Genomic DNA, 19,858 nt, shown 5'->3' with positions numbered 1-19,858 from the left:
ACTCAATTTCTGCGTTGGTCACTGTGTCCTTAAATTCAGAAGGGCTCGGTTCCTACGTTGATCTCGGTCGCCCAAGATACGGAAACTCCGAGTTCGTCGCCCATGATGCATTCCAAGTTTGTACAGGCCATCTTCGTTTATAGAAGGGGAACCCAATCGGAACAATTGATGATCAGTTCACGTCCTTTCGCCTCATTTTAAATAGTGCCGGCTAATCTAACCCCAAATATTTGGATTGCTCAGTCATGGACTCCAAAAGCAGGCATGTTGCACGGTCAGATGGGCCCACTGCCTCTGCAGAACAGATCACATTTTAGCAAGTTGTGTCTTCCCCTTTAGGCTACATTGCTTCAATCCATTTATCTGTCGCTAGTTTGGGGCTATACTCAGCGTCGAGCCTCTTCCTCCGCCTTTCCGCTCTGAATTCTGTTTCACCCCTTCCGTGAGATCATGTTTTGTGGTCGATTGTCTCTCTTTGCTTTGACTTCTCTCATTCTATTTCCTCCGTATATCTTATCGTCTCCGCAATCGTTTTGGCCCGCCGCCCTTCCTGTGGCTGTACGATCACCGTACCTCAGCGCGTGGCAATATACCAACGCTGGTGCTGCCGTGCTCAGCACATATCCTCAAACTTGGCCCACCGGTGTAAGTAACCTTTGTATCGAGTCGTTCAATGAATCCGAGCTCATACTTTCTAGACCAATAATCTTGGATGGGTAGGTCACATCAGAGTAGATGGCACGACGTATCGATGGCTCGGGGCTGCTACATACGCTTCCACAACCGCCAACCTTACGAGCTTTGAGGTTACACCCACACGCACTATTTTCAACGTCCAGGCAGGTCCGATGGATGTCACGGTCACCTTCCTGTCACCAATTGAGGTGCGTCACTGGGCCCGTACCCCAATGCTCTTTTCAGAGGGATTCTTAGCCCTCGGATTGGGTCCGACAATCAATACCGTTCTCTTACGTTGCCGTCAATGCGAGTTCAAATGATGGCAAAGCCCATGTAACACAATTTTATTCTGATATTACTGCAGGTAAGCTTGTTGGCTCAAAACTGTTAGCCACAGCCACATTCATTCATTGACTGATCAGAATGGGCCTCTGGAAATCGAAGTGAAGTCATCACGTGGAGTACGACAGAGACAGACGAAGTCATATTTCATCAAATCCAGGTTGAGACCCCAACTCCATACACGGAAGTCAATGGACAGACTGATGATGGTGTAGTATATTTTTCAACGAATCAGGTGCGTATTATGGATAGGCATTTTCATATCCTACATTCTATGATCTTTCTGATTGTTCGTTCATAGGGCCCTGAAGTCAGCTATCAATCGGGCGGATGGATGTCGCTACGCGACGAGTTTGAGGAGAACGGTAGCCTGAACATGTCCCGGGATCCTGACTTTCGACCGATATCAGAGTGTGTCATAACATTTTACATATCTCGAGGGTCGCTGACGTACAGCAGCAACTGGCCAACATTTGCCTTGGCTATCGACCTTGGCGATATTCAGGAGACCGCGTCACCCGTGGTGTTTGCGATTGGATACGTTCGAGATCCTTCAATAAAATACACCACAGCGACGGGCGTGACACAGCTCAGAAGTTTATACTTCCGGACACAGTATTCCGATGTTGTTGATCTCGTGAGTTTCATTTCACTATGCTTTCGCAAAGTGGGGACTGATCTATCCTGAGATCGTGGATTTCCTATCCGATTTTGGCGATGCGCTGACGAGATCCGGCAGTTTCGATAATCAGCTATCGCAGGATGCGTCTTCCATTTCAACAAAATATAGTCAAATCATATCTTTGGCGACCCGTCAAGTCTTCGGGGCTATTGATATTGCTGTTGCTGTTGGCAACGGGACGGACGGGAGCTGGAATATGTCAGATGTGATGATATTCATGAGGAATATGGGAATCGACCAGTGAGTCTGCACTCTACTCTGTGGCTGCATGCTCAAGCCCTTGTTCAGGCGGGTGAATCCTGTAGAAATTTTGTATGCGTCATTTCCGGCATTTCTGTATTTAAACGCATCGTTTGGAAAGCCTCTACTAGCCCCGCTTCTCGAGTATCAAAACTCGCCGAGAACTGCGCTACCGTATGCAGTATCAGATCTTGGTGACTATTGGCGTGTTCGTAAATTCATTGTGGTAGCTGATGATCGAGCCCAGGAACGTCTTATCCCATTGCATCTGGTGAACAAGCCAGTGTAACGGAAAGCTCACAAGGCGTCGAGCGTAAGCTCTTTTGAAGCCATTCCATATGACGTTGCGCTGATGTACGGTGCAGAAAGCGGAAATATGTTGATTATGACTCTCGCACATGCACGACTCACAGGAGATGGGTACTTGATCAGTCAGCATGTATGTAGCAAGTCCATTGCATTTCGAAATTTCTCTCCTGCTTATGATTTATGCACCAGTACGACCTCTTGAAAAACTGGGCAAACTACCTCATAAAATATTTTCAGGCCCCGACCAGCCAGTATGCTCATGTTTATAACAATATTACATTGCTTTCTTATGCGGATCGCGCGCGTTTTCCAGGGTTGATGCAGACGATCAGCGCATGGCAAATATGACGAACTTAGCCATCAAGGGGATCATTGGAATTCAAGCGATGGCTGAAATGAGTAAAGCAATTGGAAACATGAGCGACTATTCTCTCCTTGCAGTATGTCTTATGCCTAGCTTCATTTATGCAAGCTGATGGGTGCCATAGTCAGCTGCTGCAACATTCGTCAAGTCATGGCAGTCTGGTGTCGTTTCCTCTGGCTCCAACACTCAACACCTGCTATTTGACTTCGGAGACGAGGATTCGTGGGCGTTGATGTATAATCTATATGCTGATCGCCTGCTCCAGACAAATCTCGTAAGCGCTTCGGTGAGTCAAAATCTAGTGCCCAGTTTAGCTCTCGCTAGATTAACATGGGCCATAGCTGTATTCACTCTAGACTCAGTACTACCAAACGCTTCTGTCATCGGCGGGTAAGTGAGAGAACACTGGCGACGATTTCTTTCACTTCAACTCCCTTCTGTACAGATGGTAGTATAAGCTTAGAGTATGATAGTGATGCAAATGGCGAGGCTAATGATGGTACGCAGTGATGTGGGTTATCATACTACATTATTTCTTACGAAAGTCACAGCTTGGATATCGTTTACTGCTGCGACTGCCTCAAACCCAACAGTGCGCAATGGTCTTTTGTCGTTGGTCTGGGCGCACGCTTCATCCAATTCGTCTCCCGGAATATTCCCAGCGATGTACGCAGCAAGCACTGGAAATGCGACACAAGGCTTTGCGAGGTAAGACAGACCGAGTCGTCCGAGTGTCTTGTTTAAGAGAATGGTTGTGTAGCCCTGCTCAAGGCGGAGCATTTGCACCATTGGCCCTAGAGTAAGTCAGTATAGTTGAGTTTCATTAGCCAGAAGGAATTGACTTGCGTCCTGAGTAGACTCTCTAATCAGACCATCAAGTTCCCTTCATCCACGTCATCTTCAACATCATCTGCGAGTTCCACCGGATTTTCTTCTGAGCAGGAAAGCACGTCGAAGGTGCCTGTGGGGGCTATTGTTGGCGGAGTTGTAGGTGGGGTTGCAGCTTTCGCCGCCGTTATCGTCGTGACATTCTTCGTCTGGAGACGTCGGCATCAGACACACAAGTCCCCACCCGATGGTGTCGTTGCTTACGTCTCGAATTGTGGTGAACAAAGTACTCAGCCCACGCAAAATTTCGCTTCTTTTATGCCACAAAAATCGCGCAGACATCTCCAGGCTCCAGTGTCTGTTGCAACCCCCTCCGATCTAACAATACCCAGCGTCAGTCGGGACCCATCTTCAACTATCAACCAAGAGAACCAAGAGTCTGTCTTTTCGGCCCCGGCCGAGATAAACAGAACACCTTCGTCTCCTCCCGAATTCACTAGGTTGCGCCAGGAGATGCATTCCGAGATGCAGAATTTGCGGAGGGTTATGGAGCAGATAGCGGCGCCGCCAGAATACACTGAATAGTTCCATTTATTTTCCCTGGGGGGTTTTCATTCAGGCAGGTGGAATCTTACAATAATCGCTGTTCTCGTCAATAGATCTCGTCCTTGAACGTAGATTTATGTCCTTTCTTCTAAGACAGTATCCCTTGATATATTATTTATAATTGTTTCCTCGAGACTTTCGTGATGAGGGCGTGCATAGTAAAACGATTCGGACTCATACTCATGAAGACTGAACACCTACACAGTCCGCATGCCGAGATCCTATATCCATTTTTTATCTGTTCAACTCTTATCAGCAACGCTAGTTGATCTCAAGCCGAGGTCAAGCATTCAAGATGTCTTGACGCGCGACTATACACGCATTGTTCAGTGCTGTACTGGCATAATTCTACTTGTTCAGTACAGGTTTTGACCCAGATTCTTCTGCTACTGATACAGTTTGATTTTCATCTTTGTCATACTCGCATGATTCATGCATATACTTTCTCCCTCCATCCTGGCAAGATCTGGGCTGTCTCATACTGAGGATCATCTCGTACAATATTCTTGGTGCGCTGCCACTTCTGCTTAGCGAAGGTCCACTCTGTCACACGAGGTTAGCATTAGGTTCGAACCATTTGGGACATAAAGTATGCGCACCCTCCATGGTAGGGACCGGGTTTCCACTTCTCTCGAAGTCATTCTGAGTGAAACCCTCACGCTGGAGGACAGGCGAGTCCTGAACCGTGGAGAGTCGGACGTGGTTGTTAGGGCTATTGCAACAAATTATCGTCAACAGCCATTCCATCACAAAGAAAAACATGGAGCATGTACCGTTGGAAGTAGAGCAGTCCAAGCCGATCGACGTGTTCCTGATCCTTCGGGGGCGCAGCGACCCTAAGAATTCGCAAGTCAGCTCTCGCATCTGATTATGGAAGTCCATACGACACACCTGTGTATCGTGCTTTTGACGTATCCACCCGTCAAAAGCGATAGTGCATCGCAGGTATTTACAGTGAGAGTGCCATCCTGAGGCTTGACCCATTTCCACTCTCCCGTCGTGTGATTCTTAATTTGCAATGCAGCTACCGGTTGGCGGAAGAGAAGGGTGAATGAGCCCAAGTCTATAAAAGCGACACGCGTCGTCAATGAATATTCGATAGCATGTAAATGGTGAGATTCTACACACCGGTGTGTCCACGACCCCAAATCCTGCCAAGTTTGAGATTCTCCTCGGGGGTGTACTTAGTATATTTCATGTACCGGAGATGATCCTGCCAAATCCTATGAATTTCCGTACACTGGTGCATTCGCATTTTCTCACCTCACTCTTTTGCGAGTATACGTGAAGTTTGTGGAAGTAATCTTCAGGAAGCTCAAGTGCAATGGCGAGCAGTGAGTGAAGAGGCTCTAGAACCTCAGTATTCAGGGACTGTCAAAGACATGGTTAAGGGACTTTTATCCAAGAAGAAATGATCTGACGGCTGACGTTAGCGAATTCCTCAGCCTCTTGAATATGTTCTTGAATGATGGTAGGATGGGTATGCTTGAAATCGCCGTTGAATTCTGGACGTCAATTAGTTATTATCAGATTCAAGAGACTTCTCAGCTCACTGGGAATGTTATACATTTCAACCCGATCCCGGATGCCGGAAGTGGGCTCGAGGCTACAATGCAATTTAATATCAAAACGAACAAGAAGTAAACAATGAGTTATACATTCTGCGTCCAGCCGGGATGTATCCATTGAATGCGCCGTTATCTGTACCGTAATATTTAGCTCAAATGCACTGGATCAGTGGCTGAACATGCAGCATACCTAAGCCCTCCGGTACGTACTTCAACTTCTCCTCAAGGGGAGTCTCATAGAACTGTTTGCCAAGTAAAAACTGACGGTTGACACGTTCTTGCGAGATATTAAAGTTCTTCACATAGAAGAAGCCATCTTCGCGCACGGCCTTGACCAATGTCTTAGCAAGCTGCTGTTTGCCCTCTTCTGTACTGAGGAGACTGAAGTCGAGAGTGACGAGGTCCGCCCAGTCAAGATTCTCCTACAGACAGATATCATGAGCCGTCTTGTTATGGAACCAACATGAATACTTACCTTTGTCTCAGGGACAAAGTTGAATGAACCGAGTTCAGGTGTTGGGACTGGCATAATGATAGCCTGGAGACTTCGGAAAGATAGCTTTGATGGAGAATGTTAGCTGTCAGGCTGATCGTCAGTCCAACTATTCCAGCCGTTAAATAGAGAGGAGTGGCTACCCACTACTTACAAAGTCAAATTCGACTTGATAACGCAGATGGTCAGCTGCTCTCACCTCATCTTCAAGGTGAATGATGCAATCGCCTTCCTAGACCCAGAGCGGAAGCAATACTTTCGAAGTCGCAATCTCGCTGCAGTCTATCATGAAGTGTGGCTCATGTGCCGAGCTCGCAATCCAGTCTAATGGGCACCCCATCGGCTATTTTCGTTATGAAGACTCAGGGGTTGCTGACTCGCTCTTGTCATTGATAGCCTCAGACGTAGTTATGATAAGTATATGTCAGCAGGATAGACGATGGCCACCGGGGCTTCCTCCGACACGAAGTCTAGTTGTTTAAGCTAGCATCTTACAATCTCGAGATGTGAAGAACTACGGGCCAATGACTAGTGGCGGAGTTAACGTATTGGGTTTCGCTGGGAAGCTGTTCTTAGTACCGACTGAAGGTGTTAGTTGTGTACATACCACTGGCACACACGATGAGATATAGTACCTTCAGGTTACAGTAAGCATCACCGTGACTGTTGTGCATTCATGGATTGATGCCAAATACTAAACCAAGCTTCACTGAAATTTTAAGTGCACGAGATCAGAACGAGCAGGAACGTGGATCGCAGAAGTCCTCGTGGAGGATCTGAGTTCAGTTGGATTGTTATAGTACCCCACTGAATCCCCGGTACAAACATTACTTACAAGGCCGCGATCTACTCAAGAGATTATAGCGTCACTTGCAGGACTACTGGTAAAGAAAAGGGGGAAAGTAGAGCATTGGGAGATAGTATCGAGTCCAGAGTCTCGCTAAAGCTCGAAGGCAGGGGTCACAGGTGGCGGGACGGAAACTGCCGAGAAGCCATCGTCCAAGTGACTTCGTCTTTTGAAGTTCGTCTCCCGGCAGCATCATTCGTTAGCCAGAGCTTGCTCGGCCGGCAGACACATTTCTTGTCAACAATCGAACCTGCACCCACCATACTTATAATAAAGTGGATTTTGTGTTTATTGCGCTGAATCTGCGCTAGTTTCAAATTCTTCGCTGTGATCAATTGGTTCACTTAACGCAGAATTGACGTGCTTTGATAGTTCAAACGTTCATCACCAGCTCCGCCGCGTACTCCAAGTCACCATGCTGTTTCGGAAGACGAAGGGCTAGAAGTTGCTCTCCAAGCATTTGGCCTTCGCGTCCTTCTCCGAATGGCTTATCAGACGATGGTGTCATATTACCTTCGAATGATCTGCTAATAGGCGTTTGGGCGGGTGCTGGCTCTCCGTTGGATTTTCGCATACTTCAAGTCATGCCCGCGCTCAGGACAAGTTCCCTGGTCTCCGGATTCTCTGACGCAGTGGTTTGCTGAAATGAAGGGCAACGGCAAGGATCGGCAGACTCGCGCTCTCAGAAGCTACATCTGGTTTGTTACTTTGCTTGCCAAGTTGACTGTAACTGACTGCACGAAGGGACACTTGGGACAAGCCACCTGAGGAACGCAGATTCCTTGCAAAGTTGGACGCCTGCCTCTTAACCTACGCGGCGCTCTCGTATTTTAGCAAATAAGTCCCCTTTGTTCAGCGTGTCCGACTGTTGGACTAACGTTCCTGAAATCCACGTACCTGGACCAGCAAAACGTAACGGTATGGTTATAATCCTGCTTTGATTATTCGCGCGCAATACCGATTGTCATTTCATGTCGCCACAGAACGCTTATGTTTCCGGAATGCAAACCGAGTAAGTTGCATCTTCCATCAAATTGTTGTGTTCATCACTGACTTCGATACATAGCCTTGGCTTGTAAATCACTTTCCATGTGACCCGCGCTTTCCCATTAAAATTCTTTCAGACACGGTAACGAGTTGAATTACATTACGACCGCGTGGACATGCGGCTATGTTATTGGGCAAATACCGTCCAAGTCAGTTCCAACTTCGCTCTCTTTCAGACGCCTCTGACGTAGTCACATTGCACAGCATGCTAGTGACTCGTATCCGTCCATCAATATGGGTTAGTTCAGTCTCAATCAAACCTATACCGCTCTCAATCGTATTACTCCGCAGATCCCGCTCATGGAGGTTATCTGGAGTGTTCTTACTATGACTCTCGCATCAGCCAAGAACTTCAGGACCCTTGTCGCTATCAGGTTCTTTGTTGGTGAGAGTCTATGTCAAGTGGAACTGCTGTTCTTGAAATTCAAGGTGGCTCATCGTTGCAGGTCTGGCTGAATCGACGTTTTATCCCTCTATCCAATATGTTATTGGTAGTTGGTATAAGCCAGACGAGCTAGGCAAGCGAGCATGCATATTTCATGTGCGCATTCCGATACATGATTTATGAAACCTCAACTCAATAATCGTACAGACCGCCAGTGCAATCGGGCCGATGATAAGCGGCTTCCTTCAAGCTGTTTGTGGACTTATATTTGAAAATACCATGTTTTTGATTTATGATGTGTCAGGGTGCGTATGATGGGCTAAATGGTAAATATGGTCTTGCGGGATGGAAATGTATGTCTAATTTTCGCCTAATTTTGTTCCCAATGGCTGAGTGGTAGAATAGGGCTGTTCATCATCGATGGAATCATTACTGTTCCAATCGCATTTCTCGGGTTCCTTATTATGCCCGGTGTGTTTCTAGTTGTTCTGGTGTTACTTTATCGCTCATAGTGTTTATTCGATCATCTGATAGACCTCCCTTCGAACACGCCTGCGGGTTATTTGTACACAGAAGACGAAATTCAGCTGGCCCGACGCAGGATGGAGGAGATAGGGAGGAAACCTCCATCCCGCTATACGAAGAAGAAAGTAAAGCATTAATCTTCATCCATAAGCGAAACGGTGTTAATCCAATGTTATCTTCACAAGATTATAGGGTTCTTCTCTACTTGGCATGTGTACTTGTGCACCTTGCGTACGTAGGCTCCTTATTAATTTGTCAGCATTCTGAATTGATCTGTTCTGTAGTATATGTCTTGGTGCGATTACCTCAATTTGCTTACAACAAGCAGCTAACAGCACGGCTCAGTTCAACAACGGTAGTAACCCCGCAACGTCCATGATTTTCTGGTAGGCTTTTTAATGAATATACTGATTCGTTCCGTTAATGACACTATGTAGGCTGCAGAGCTTTAATACGCCAGGGCATCAAGTTTTCACTGTCGCACAAATCAATACATATCCGATTCCAATGTACGCTGTCCAAGTAGTGACAAGTAGGCAGTTTTTTTAAAAAATATTTGGCATTGTGCAAACATTGATTGTAAACATTTTCCAGCATTGGCGTGGGCATGGTGGTCAGACGCCGTGAAGGCGCGCTGGCCACCTATGATTTTTGCGGGGGTAAGTGAATCATCTGTATGTTCACGAGCAATAGGTCTTAAGTGTTTGCGATTGTACTGGCAGACATGGAGCATGATAACATGCATTATATTGGCTGCCAGTCCTCTCTACGAACATGTAGCAAGGTAAGCACCACATGCGCGATTTGATTCCTGGATTTAACACTCAACAATACACTGTCTCACAGACGCTGGGTGTTCTACTATTTTGTGAGCCCTCTGTCTCTCTCGTTGATCTACGTTCTGAAAACTGTGCTCAGACGCTGGTGACTGGCGGATTATCCGGATTGATTCTAGCGTGGGCGAATGAGTTAACAGGACACGACAGCGAAAGTACGTACATCCAAAATCAGCTCACCATGACCTTATATAGACCATTGGGCTTGCAGAACGAGCATTCGTTATCGGGTGTTGCAACACCTTTGCTTATGTCGTACAGACTTGGCTTCCTATGTTCGTACCAATCTAGTTTGCTATCATGTGTATGATCTCATGTCTTGGCCAGTGTACTGTTTCCTCAAGAAGAGCAGCCCCGGTAGGTACCAGATGCCTCTTGTCGTTTGCCATTATGTGTCATGCATCAATATTTGCAGCGTCTTCAAAGGAACTGTTGCTACCGCAGGTATTAACTTTGCGATGAGTATGTTACATCCATCTTTGCATTGAGATAACCCATTTCTCAAATCGGGCAATGATCAGTGTGCACCGCACTTCTTGTTCTCTTCTTGTCGCGCCGAGACGCTCGCAGAGCCGCAGCAGCTCAATGGCAGGCCGACGTTGCCAGAGAGGAGATTCTGGGTGGGAATCAGCTCGGAGTTGCAGAGGACAACGACTCGAAGGACGATGGAAAGGTGCACGAGTTTGAATTGGTAGACGGGGAAGTGATTTTGTAAAACCTTGCACGTAAATTGACGTACTCACTAAATTGAGCGCTATACCAACTGTGATGGACTCGGATGAGATATCAATAGTTGAAAAAAAAACTTTGACGTCAGAGGATGGTAAAAACGATGCTAAGGTTGATGCGAATTTCCTAGTCCGAAGTCGATGTAGTACGGGCGCTTGGGGCTTCGGTCTAGTGTCGAGCTCTGATCGTGACCGTAGCCGTTGAATGCTACAGACCCGTGGGTCGAGCACCTCCTCGTGCTCGAATTGTATACAGTTCCTCGCACCGCATGTATAATCGTGAGCATACCTTTGCCCTGCGCCGAGTATGACATTTACACGACTCAGGCTAGCCCTACCATAGGATTGGCCTGAGCCGTAAAGTGGCATAAAAATCTTCGGACCCTTGAACTTTGCACCCAGAGACGTTCTACCAAAAGTTTTTCCTCCTTGTTTCTCGACGCGCCGAAGGTCATGGAAGACGAGATTCTGTTCCATAATGTTGGCGAGAACACAGTAGTTGAGAGAGAGATCTGGCCCTTGACTCTCGGTGAGCCTGTACAACTTCTTTCGCCGAGGGATAAAGGATTGATTTTGAACTCAACTTGGCCAATTCTTACCTTCAAGTGTCTGTCCCACGAGATAGGTGTAAGTACTGTGCAGATGATTTGAAAAAACGTCATATTAACATAAGCTTCTCAGCTACAACCGCAGATGCAGCAGCACATGCTGATGAGTCTGTGCTAGAGAAATGTGTTTCTGTCCCAGACGTTCCCGCTGAAGATGCCACGCGCGAATATAAGAGGAATTACCCGTCTGCGGAAATAGGTGACAGACGATCGAGGATGCAACTATATTGGCACTTCGTTCAAGCGGGCGCTGTAAGTGTTTGAAGCCATCGTTTATTTACCATTCTTGCTGATATGAACATCAGCTATCCTGGCAATTTCAATCTGCCTTGGTACTTGTTGATCGAAACCGAGAAGTTGAGGTATCAGATACCCTTGAATCGTTCATTCACATCCTGCTTTACTGTTCCGTACGGTACCTTCGCCACAACATCGGCGATGTACCCGAGTTCCTGCGCGGAAATTTTGGCGATGCTACTCGTAACGTGTCCCGAAGGCAGTCGCGAAATGCAAAACTGGCTATCATACATAAGGGAGTGATTCCTCCCAACGAGAAAGACGCGGTTTCACTACATTTTGATCCTGAAAGCCACCCTTTCAATCATATTTTTAAGCAGCTACTTTTGATATGCAGGGAGTCTTACTGGAGGGCCGCCTTCGACAGCCCAATCTTAGCTCGGGTTCTGAATCAACAAATCTGTGGAAAGGCTCTACCTAAGTCTGCTTCGGAAACTCGTTCTGTGACCAATACGGCGACTACGACAATCATCCATGCACCTCTAACTATTGCCTCGGCCGACGATCCGGGTCGAGACAGGCTAGAAGAAGCAATGGCTAATTCTCACGACAAGATGAGACGCAATCATTTTGAAGCCGAAATGGCGTACGACAGGTTTTTACTCATATTGGAGAGTATGCTCCGCGATGCAGAGCGGTGGCCGGAGAACGACCGGATTGGTGATCAGATGCTTACGTCGAAAGAAGTTGATGATTCGCGATAACAATATATTGTAAAGTCATTTTTTCATTTTTCATCTATCGAGATGGATATCGTTTAATGGAAGAAGTCTCCAGACGTTATGAGAAATGTTGCCTCGCAATCATTAACGTATGGCAAAGATACGCGAACTTCATCCAGCTCCCTGCAGCACGAAGAACACATGGAGGAGCTAATTCACGCCATCCTACGACTCACACTACTTTGTAGTCATTCTCGACGATATAAAATTGCAGGATTGCCTCATCGTTCCCTTTATATCTAACCTTCACGCCCGACCGTCTTCCACTCGAGAAGATCCTTCTTCCAAGCGACCTCCAACGGGCTCACCCAGATAGCCTCATTCGGCGCGATTTGCGCTGTCATGTACTCAGGAAAGTGTTTGGACAAGCCGCGAAATCGACGATACTTGTACGACGAGACTGTGAGCCATGAACACCCCAGTTCATAAACGATGACTTATTGTATGTTCAGACACCCTGGCAGTTTCGGTCTGCACTGACCCTCAATGGCAAAACCATATTATCCGGGTATTGGCACGAATTCGAATCATTCATTTACATCCTGCTGTACTACTCCATACGATATCTTCGCCACAATTGCGAGAACGTACCCGCCTTTCTGGGAACGTTCTTTGGCAACTCTTCTCTTAGGGTGTCGAGACGCCAATCACGGAAGGCGAAATGGGCTTTGATGAAGGGTGAACAGGTTTCTCTTCACGAAGACAATACTGCTGTGCTCCAGTTCTCCCGGATCCAGTTGTCCCCTGCTAGCTATCCACTCAATCTTATATGCACTATAATGTTACAGTTTGCTCAGATCAGATATGGGATTATGATAGATCTGATTGACCTCCAAGAAAGATGTAGTAAGTCACTCTCTCGAAGATGATCCATAGAATAGTGACTGTCTCGCATTAAATTCACTCTACTTGCAGAGGGAGATAAACGGGGATTACAATCACTGGAGAAGGAGGTGATCGATATTCTGGATGAACCCCAGTCATGTTGGTTGGGCCTAGTCAAGGACTTACTTGAAAGTAACATCATTTGGCCGGAAGACGACCGGGTGGGTGATCAAAGCGTTGATCTATATCAACGACCAGCATAATTATTTGATGCACATTCCTGGATTTTGGAGGATCGAGAAGGGAGCGGGTTTAACGCGAATACTTCACTGATGATCACACGTATTAGCAAGTGAGCGCGGTTGGAAAGTATTGTACCAATGGCACAGTGTCTTGATTCGATGCAAGTGCCTTCCTTGTCTTCAGCGAGAATTGGGTCGGAATGACAGACTATTTCACAATTCATCTTATAACAATGGATGGTCTATCCGCTCCTCCCTTGGGCAGCAATCTCGCTAAATCCTCGCTCCGCTCTTGTGATGAATGATCACTTGCCAGAGTAGTATTAACGAGCTGAAGAGCATACATGTTTGGCGTTCCACGGATACCAAGGAGTTCAATTTACTGTAAATGAGCGCCGACCTGTGGCAGTCACGGATGTAGATACGTATCCAATATCTACATCCGCCACAACATTCTCACAATTGTCTTCCCCTATTACATCGTACACTACTAGTCACAGCTTCAGCACTGCGGAAAAGAACTGCATCAATAATGAATGAATGGCCGAATCAGAATAGATATACCAAATGCGCCGCTACTGGGTTTAGTGGCGAAGATGACCTCACGCAGCTCGTCGTCTCCTAAGTACTTGTAGGGCGGGTATGTTGACTTCATCGATCGGATGAACTCGTCTACCATATCTTCGGCGACAAGAGACACCGTACATCCACCCCATCCAGCACCTAACGAATGATGGCATCACATTGGCTCCTGATACCATTGAAAAAGATACACACCTGTGACCCTGCTGCCAAACGCCCCCGCTTCTCGGGCGAGCCGCACAAGTTCATCCACCTCCGGACAAGAATTCTCGCACAACTCAATGCTGCTCTGGTGTGACTCGTTCATGAGTGCGCCAAGGTCTATAAGCGTATCCCTAGGCAAGATGGCCGCTTCAGACGAGAAACAAACATCCCGGAATCGAAGTACGCGCAGCGCTTCCTCGAATACGTGTTTCGTCCGCTTGTACAGCTGGAAATGTGTCGCTTCAACTATGATCAACGCATGAAACGACGGGATCAGTCCAACGCGATAGGACACGAAAAACGGAACGTACCATCCACCCACGAAAGATATACCTGCCTGAACTCAGCCTCCGGCATTCCACTCCATTCAATCATTTCTTCCATCGTCACACCCAATTCCCCATCGTCTCGAGTGGGTCTCAGCTTCTCCACGTATGGCAATATCTTCTGCACTCCCTCTCTCAGCATATCCGTATCCAGGTCGCTCGGCACATTCTTCGCCTCATAGAAACCAAGCCAACGGCCAAGAACTTCACGTAGAGTGGGGCGTTCTGTGGGAGCGAGAACAACGCCAATATGGTGCGCGAGTACCCGTGCCCCGACGAGTGTTTCAACAACGCGGAGATTATAACGGGTCTTAGCCCCTGAGATCGTGAATCAGTCACCATCCCCGAACTGTGGAACACGGTACCATACCAACAACTTTGTCGCTCACGACCAGTGAGTTTGCGCACACGAATACTGCCCGAGGTACTGTGCGCGAAGTGGGCAGAGGAGTTGGCTGTGCGGATAAAGAAGGAAAAAACGTGATATATAGAGCTGTATCTGGCGTGCAGATCACGGACGCCGCTTGGTCCATGCTGAAGGACATGTGAGATTACGCATAACATCCCATGACACAACACCTACCCTCCGCTATTCACGCCTAGCGCCACATTTGAGTCTCAGGCCATGATAACGGCTGAGATGGACGTACCCACGCGCTTCTCATTCTCCATCGCCATTTCGACCAGCTCGCCCTTTGTGAGGCCAACCACTTTGTTATTCACGGCGAGGAAGGCCAGCGTGGAAGCTACTACCATAGCTGCGCTGCAAAACATTTATACAATTCGTATTCTGAGGAAAGAACAGTGATATACCTCGATGAAAGACCAGATCCTGCTGGTACACATCCGGTGACCAACAGATCAACCGGAACTGGGTGCGGACCTGTGGTAGTAGAACCAGCAGCGGCAGGAAAGAAATGATTCAAGACACCCTGTCAAACATATTACGCTTAATTGTAGTTCTGTGTACTATGTAGAGGAAGCTGGAATGTGACTCACATAATATCCTGCCTTCACGTAACTTTCCCATCTGAGCTCTTTGGTATCGATGTCCATGTGCCAGCTTTCCGCGTGGACCGTATTCTCAGCATCCCTCTCTTCGGATGCAGTCGGCAGAGGCGCACTCTTGAGCATAGGAGCAAACGTTTGAGGTACATATCGGGGGTCGAGGTTGTGTGCCGCCACGCTGCCAGAGTTAGAGCTCACAGGAGACATAGACGGTCCACAGGCGATGAGGATATCATGCTCGACGGCGGCGGGGAGGACGCCAAATAAAACGTAGTCAATATGATCTCCAATTAAGCTGCCCGTTGCAATCAGTTTCCTCCGATCACACGAGACAAATCACGCACACTTACTTCACTCGACCAGGTGCTCTAGCTATGTATGCTGGTTCCCTCCCAAATCGACTCTTGAACTCTTGTGCAAGATTAGCCCATCGCACACTGTTGTGATGACGGCTCGGAAGGCAAGTGCAAATGACAGATTGCGAGACTCACCTCTGCCCCGATGCCGTTCGCAGGCCTCCGAAAGCATCTTCGAGAGACGAGTATATTGGAATTGGGAGCTGTGCAGCCATATGTCAAGATAGAGATGGGGGTCGCTGAGAGAGTTTAGGCAGAGCAGAGATAAATTATCCGGGAGTAGAGATGTGCAGCTGCACTCTTTCCCGGGCCGGATGGCTTCATAGAAAGCCTCCGCAGGTCCTCCGTTCCCTCCAGGCTATAAGATAATTCGCATGGGTTACTCGCGAATCAAGATAGTTCATCGATACGACTGTGGACCGTGAGTTGATCTTGGACCTTTGGACGTGTGCGAGCGATTGAAGTTCAACAGGACAAGCGCCAAACACGAGGATAAGATAAGATGAGAGACGTGCTATCTTAAACCTGATCTCAGACTCCCTGTTTCTTCAATCCACAACTTTCTTTCATACGACTCGGGTCGTGCAACAAATATGGTGCAGTCTATCTCTGATTACCGGAACGCAGTACCTGTTTCTCCGGACATGACAACCAGCATTGGCAGTCTTGCCCAACTCCATCAACTTGCCTGGCGGCGCAATTCCACCGAGCTAGTATTCCGTCCTCTAGCCGTCAGACGTGACCCTCAGCCTGAACCGCTTAACCTCCCAGAGCCCTCTGTTGTCCTTTCTTGAGGTGATGGTACTATCAACTCGTACTTGCTGTCATTCAGGATGTCGTCAGTCCTAATCAGAGCCGAATATCCAAAGGTACTTCAACATATCATTAGCCGCGCAGTGATAGGCACTACAAAGAATACGCGAAACGAAGACGATGAGGCAATGGAGGTCGATGCCATGGAGCTCTCCCCTTTCTATAACCCCTTCGTAGATTTGCCACTCCAGCTACCCGTGGACCTAGGAGCAGTTGTGATTGGCAACCCGGGTGTCGGTAAGTATCCATGTCATGCTGACATTCTTTAGCCTATTATTCGTTCATCACATACCAGGCAAGAGCATGTTTCTGCTTTATGTCCTTGTCCTTCGTCTCCTCGTTGGCCTACCTACCATCCTGCAACTATGGCCTGGCGAGCTCCTTCTCTTTGTCGACGAAGGGGTCTTCACCATTCCGTTTCCCCTAGCTGGCTCTGCTAGTGAGCTCCAGCGTTATATTCCCCGGTTCACATGGATCTTCGTCGACTCCAGTCCGAAATTGACGGGGGTGCACCAATCAAATTACAGTAGGCCGGATTTGTCCTCCTTCATCCTCCAGGCAGCATCGCCTTGCTGGGAACGCATACAATGGATGAAGAAACAACCGGGCTCAGTTCAAATGTGTTGGATGGATGTATGGCCCCTTGAGGAGCTTATAATTGGGTATGCTATTTTGTATTTCTGCCCAAAATATAACATACAGTGTATTGACACTCGGGACACTTATGTGTGGCCTCAACCCTCCACAAGGCCTTCGGAATCCCAGTTACTGCTCTGGTTTGAGCGGTACGGAGCGAATGCTCGTCCTGCGTATGGGTTTGGAGCGGCGCCTGACGATTATGACGATATGATCGTAGGGCCACTCCGCCGACTGGACAAAACCGCACTTGTCAAGTTGCTTCATGAAGCTATTGGCGCTAACATGGAGGCTAATGTATCTCACCTACTCATTACAGCTGCTCCTGCCCAAAGTGACCGAAGGCGTTGCAATGTGAGAGTGGCAAACAACTATCTACTATTCCAAATACTCGAGCGACTTGAACATTCTCTAGAACATGTCGCATCTGAACTTTATGACATCTTCTCTCGCGAACAATCCACAAGGGCAGCCGCTGGCGTCCTTCTGGAGGGAGCGTTTCTCATTACATTCCCACAAGGTGGTGGATGGCCCATTACTGCGATGCAGAAAAGCGAAAAATCTGGCCTGAAAAACACGCATTGGCATTCTAGCAAGAATACTTCGTCTAAGTACCTTTGCCTTGGTTTTAAAGCGGGTGCCATGGACATTGCTACCACGTTGCCATCTGGAAGGTTTGATCCATTGGATCGCTACCACTGCTCAACGACGGAGAGACTTACACTTCGGGATGGGTTCTATGTTTCTGAATCCAAATCACAACCCACATTCGACGCATTCATTTACGACGATCGGACTCAACACGCGATTATGTTCCAGGTAACCGTTGCTCTCAACCACGGAATCTCAGAGGTTGGGTTGGATTAGCTGATGAACAGACCCGGCGTGAAATCGGTGACTCTTGTTGTGGTAACACCTCCCCTGTGTGGTGCCACGCAGGATATTTACGTTCCAAACACGCATGCAAGCAAACTTGGTGAAGTATATCACCTTGCGCTTTCGGAACTATTTTCTGCGTGCACAGTAGCGAGGCTGAAAGCAGAATTGAGAGGCATGTATCCACTAATTTGATTCCGAGCGATTGCTGTCTTTGTGGAGACCCTTGTATTGATGGTAGAGTTATTTCAGTAGCCAGACTGCGTTGTATGATTGATTCCTACGTGTGCAATAATAAGTATTCTCAGATTAAACGGAGACAAGGAATGCGGATATGTACGTATATACAAACCCGACTCAGCTGTTCGTCTGGGCTCCTGGGCAGATTCCTATAATCACGCTCAATCACGGCATAGAACTGCTCCACAAACTTCTGCCAAAGGGTGAAGTCTAACCCCTCGCCGCTGTGTACGCCCGCCTGTATCATCCACTCCACTCAATTAGTTCTTCCCTTGGCACATCCAATCTCCCATCGTCTCGAGCGGGTCTCAGCTTCTCCACGTATGGCAAGATCCTCTGCACTCCCTGTTCCAGCGTATGCGCATCTAGATCACTCGGCACGCCCTTCACCTCGGAGAACCAAACCAAAGACCAAGGACTTTACGTTGAGTGAGGCTCGCCATGTTGGTGAGGGTGACGCCGATATGGCGCGCGCGAACTGCGTGGACTGTTGTCCCTCTCTTCGGATGCAGCTGGTAGAGAGACACTCTCGAGCATAGGAGCAAACGTCTGAGGTACGTATTAAGGGTTGAGATTGTGTGCCCCGAGCTTCCAGAGGACTGGTTGGAGACGTGGACGATACACAGGCGATGAGGATATCATGCCTGACAGCAGCGGAGAGGACATCAAATGAGATGTATTCAATGTGGTCTCCAATCAAGGTGCCCGTTGCAATCTGCTTCCTCCTATTACACGAGCCAAACAATCCACACCTACTTCACTCGACCAGGTGCGCGAGCAATATAAGCTGGCTCCATTCCAAATTGACTCCGATTGAGCTCTCGAGCAAGGCTGTCCTGTCGCACACTGGTACAATTGCGACTCGGAATACAGACGCAAATGGTAGACAGGCTGGGAGACCGACCTCTGTATCGCAAGCATTTTTGAGAGACGAGTACACTTGGATCACAGTAAGCGGTAATTGCCAGTGCAGCTCGCAGGTACTACTAGTAGAGCTGGGACCCCTTGACCCAGAGCAAATATGGACGTAGAGAGCGGGTCTCCGTTTCTCCCCAAGTTATCGAAATCCTTGCATGGCTTACTCGCCGAATCAGCTAGCTCACGACTGTGGTCCAGTAGTTATACGCACAAAAAGTGCTGGCTGGCGCTGGCTTGGCCCGGGCCAGTGGAGATTGAAGACAAGAAAAGCGCCGGTCACGGAGATAAGATGAGATGAATCCGAGTCTCGTTTTCGATCGAGTAAATAATAGGTTGGGCACCGATTCTGTCTGCGGAGAGATGACGTTTACGAGAACTGTCTTCGAGTCTGAAGACTACTGAGTCTTGATTGCGGTCGCACAGGAACTATAATTTTGTGCATATATTTGTGCATATATTGAGCTTACACAACATGAATCATATATGTGAGAAAATCATAGCCAGCATAGAAGGTGCATAACATATCGCGGCAGCAGAACAAAGCGGCGGGAGAGGCGAATAGCCCGAGTATATACTTGTGCGACGATCTGAACGCTGGGACTAGCCCATACGAAAGGAAACATGACATCAGACACACTTGTCTGACAGAGTGAACTTGATGACGGATGATAGAGCGCGTTCAGACAAACACAGGCGGCGAGACTTTACTCAGCAGACCATGATTCCG

The 19,858-nt window shown here is 47.9% G+C and overlaps 6 protein-coding genes across 6 annotated transcripts; 4 read left to right on the top strand and 2 right to left on the bottom strand.

The window, feature by feature from the left end:
- Positions 1–450: 450 nt before the first annotated feature.
- On the top strand, positions 451–4,028 carry FIBRA_04884 (uncharacterized protein; the record flags this gene model as incomplete). Its single annotated transcript, XM_012326669.1, has 18 exons — positions 451–645; positions 699–884; positions 934–1,042; positions 1,101–1,255; positions 1,322–1,431; positions 1,480–1,657; positions 1,710–1,942; positions 1,991–2,136; positions 2,190–2,255; positions 2,308–2,381; positions 2,441–2,502; positions 2,565–2,691; positions 2,740–2,901; positions 2,972–3,005; positions 3,061–3,114; positions 3,167–3,323; positions 3,376–3,414; positions 3,473–4,028. 18 exons carry the CDS (start codon positions 451–453, stop codon positions 4,026–4,028), a joined length of 2,643 nt encoding a protein of 880 aa, XP_012182059.1.
- Positions 4,029–4,479: 451 nt separating this feature from the next.
- Positions 4,480–6,146, bottom strand: FIBRA_04883 (uncharacterized protein; the record flags this gene model as incomplete). Its single annotated transcript, XM_012326668.1, has 11 exons — positions 4,480–4,592; positions 4,649–4,761; positions 4,823–4,885; positions 4,941–5,112; positions 5,178–5,262; positions 5,313–5,420; positions 5,478–5,554; positions 5,603–5,655; positions 5,708–5,750; positions 5,808–6,039; positions 6,093–6,146. The coding sequence occupies 11 exons, from the start codon at positions 6,144–6,146 to the stop codon at positions 4,480–4,482; spliced, it is 1,113 nt and encodes a 370-aa protein (XP_012182058.1).
- Positions 6,147–7,928: 1,782 nt separating this feature from the next.
- Positions 7,929–10,465, top strand: FIBRA_04882 (uncharacterized protein; the record flags this gene model as incomplete). Its single annotated transcript, XM_012326667.1, has 22 exons — positions 7,929–7,969; positions 8,024–8,032; positions 8,082–8,153; positions 8,209–8,242; positions 8,296–8,389; positions 8,451–8,545; positions 8,597–8,641; positions 8,694–8,742; positions 8,795–8,860; positions 8,924–9,039; positions 9,100–9,145; positions 9,199–9,209; positions 9,260–9,300; positions 9,352–9,446; positions 9,509–9,573; positions 9,637–9,698; positions 9,761–9,782; positions 9,833–9,905; positions 9,962–10,025; positions 10,078–10,107; positions 10,166–10,212; positions 10,272–10,465. 22 exons carry the CDS (start codon positions 7,929–7,931, stop codon positions 10,463–10,465), a joined length of 1,371 nt encoding a protein of 456 aa, XP_012182057.1.
- A 466-nt stretch (positions 10,466–10,931) lies between these two features.
- Positions 10,932–12,087, top strand: FIBRA_04881 (uncharacterized protein; the record flags this gene model as incomplete). The annotated part of the gene is made up of 4 exons (XM_012326666.1): positions 10,932–11,007; positions 11,085–11,105; positions 11,160–11,338; positions 11,392–12,087. The coding sequence occupies 4 exons, from the start codon at positions 10,932–10,934 to the stop codon at positions 12,085–12,087; spliced, it is 972 nt and encodes a 323-aa protein (XP_012182056.1).
- A 1,579-nt stretch (positions 12,088–13,666) lies between these two features.
- FIBRA_04880 (uncharacterized protein) lies at positions 13,667–15,863 on the bottom strand (the record flags this gene model as incomplete). Its single annotated transcript, XM_012326665.1, has 11 exons — positions 13,667–13,680; positions 13,737–13,895; positions 13,950–14,204; positions 14,270–14,602; positions 14,655–14,818; positions 14,868–14,883; positions 14,935–15,047; positions 15,098–15,216; positions 15,284–15,587; positions 15,643–15,729; positions 15,784–15,863. 11 exons carry the CDS (start codon positions 15,861–15,863, stop codon positions 13,667–13,669), a joined length of 1,644 nt encoding a protein of 547 aa, XP_012182055.1.
- Positions 15,864–16,481: 618 nt separating this feature from the next.
- On the top strand, positions 16,482–17,964 carry FIBRA_04879 (uncharacterized protein; the record flags this gene model as incomplete). The annotated part of the gene is made up of 2 exons (XM_012326664.1): positions 16,482–16,698; positions 16,757–17,964. The coding sequence occupies 2 exons, from the start codon at positions 16,482–16,484 to the stop codon at positions 17,962–17,964; spliced, it is 1,425 nt and encodes a 474-aa protein (XP_012182054.1).
- Between the last annotated feature and the right edge of the window lie 1,894 nt (positions 17,965–19,858).

This window comes from Fibroporia radiculosa (genome assembly GCF_000313525.1).
Source record: "Fibroporia radiculosa TFFH 294 genomic supercontigs, scaffold3610, whole genome shotgun sequence".
Classification (NCBI taxonomy): domain Eukaryota; kingdom Fungi; phylum Basidiomycota; class Agaricomycetes; order Polyporales; family Fibroporiaceae; genus Fibroporia; species Fibroporia radiculosa.
The sequence above is the reverse complement of the archived record's forward strand: the minus strand, read 5'-3'. Positions and strand labels throughout refer to the sequence as shown.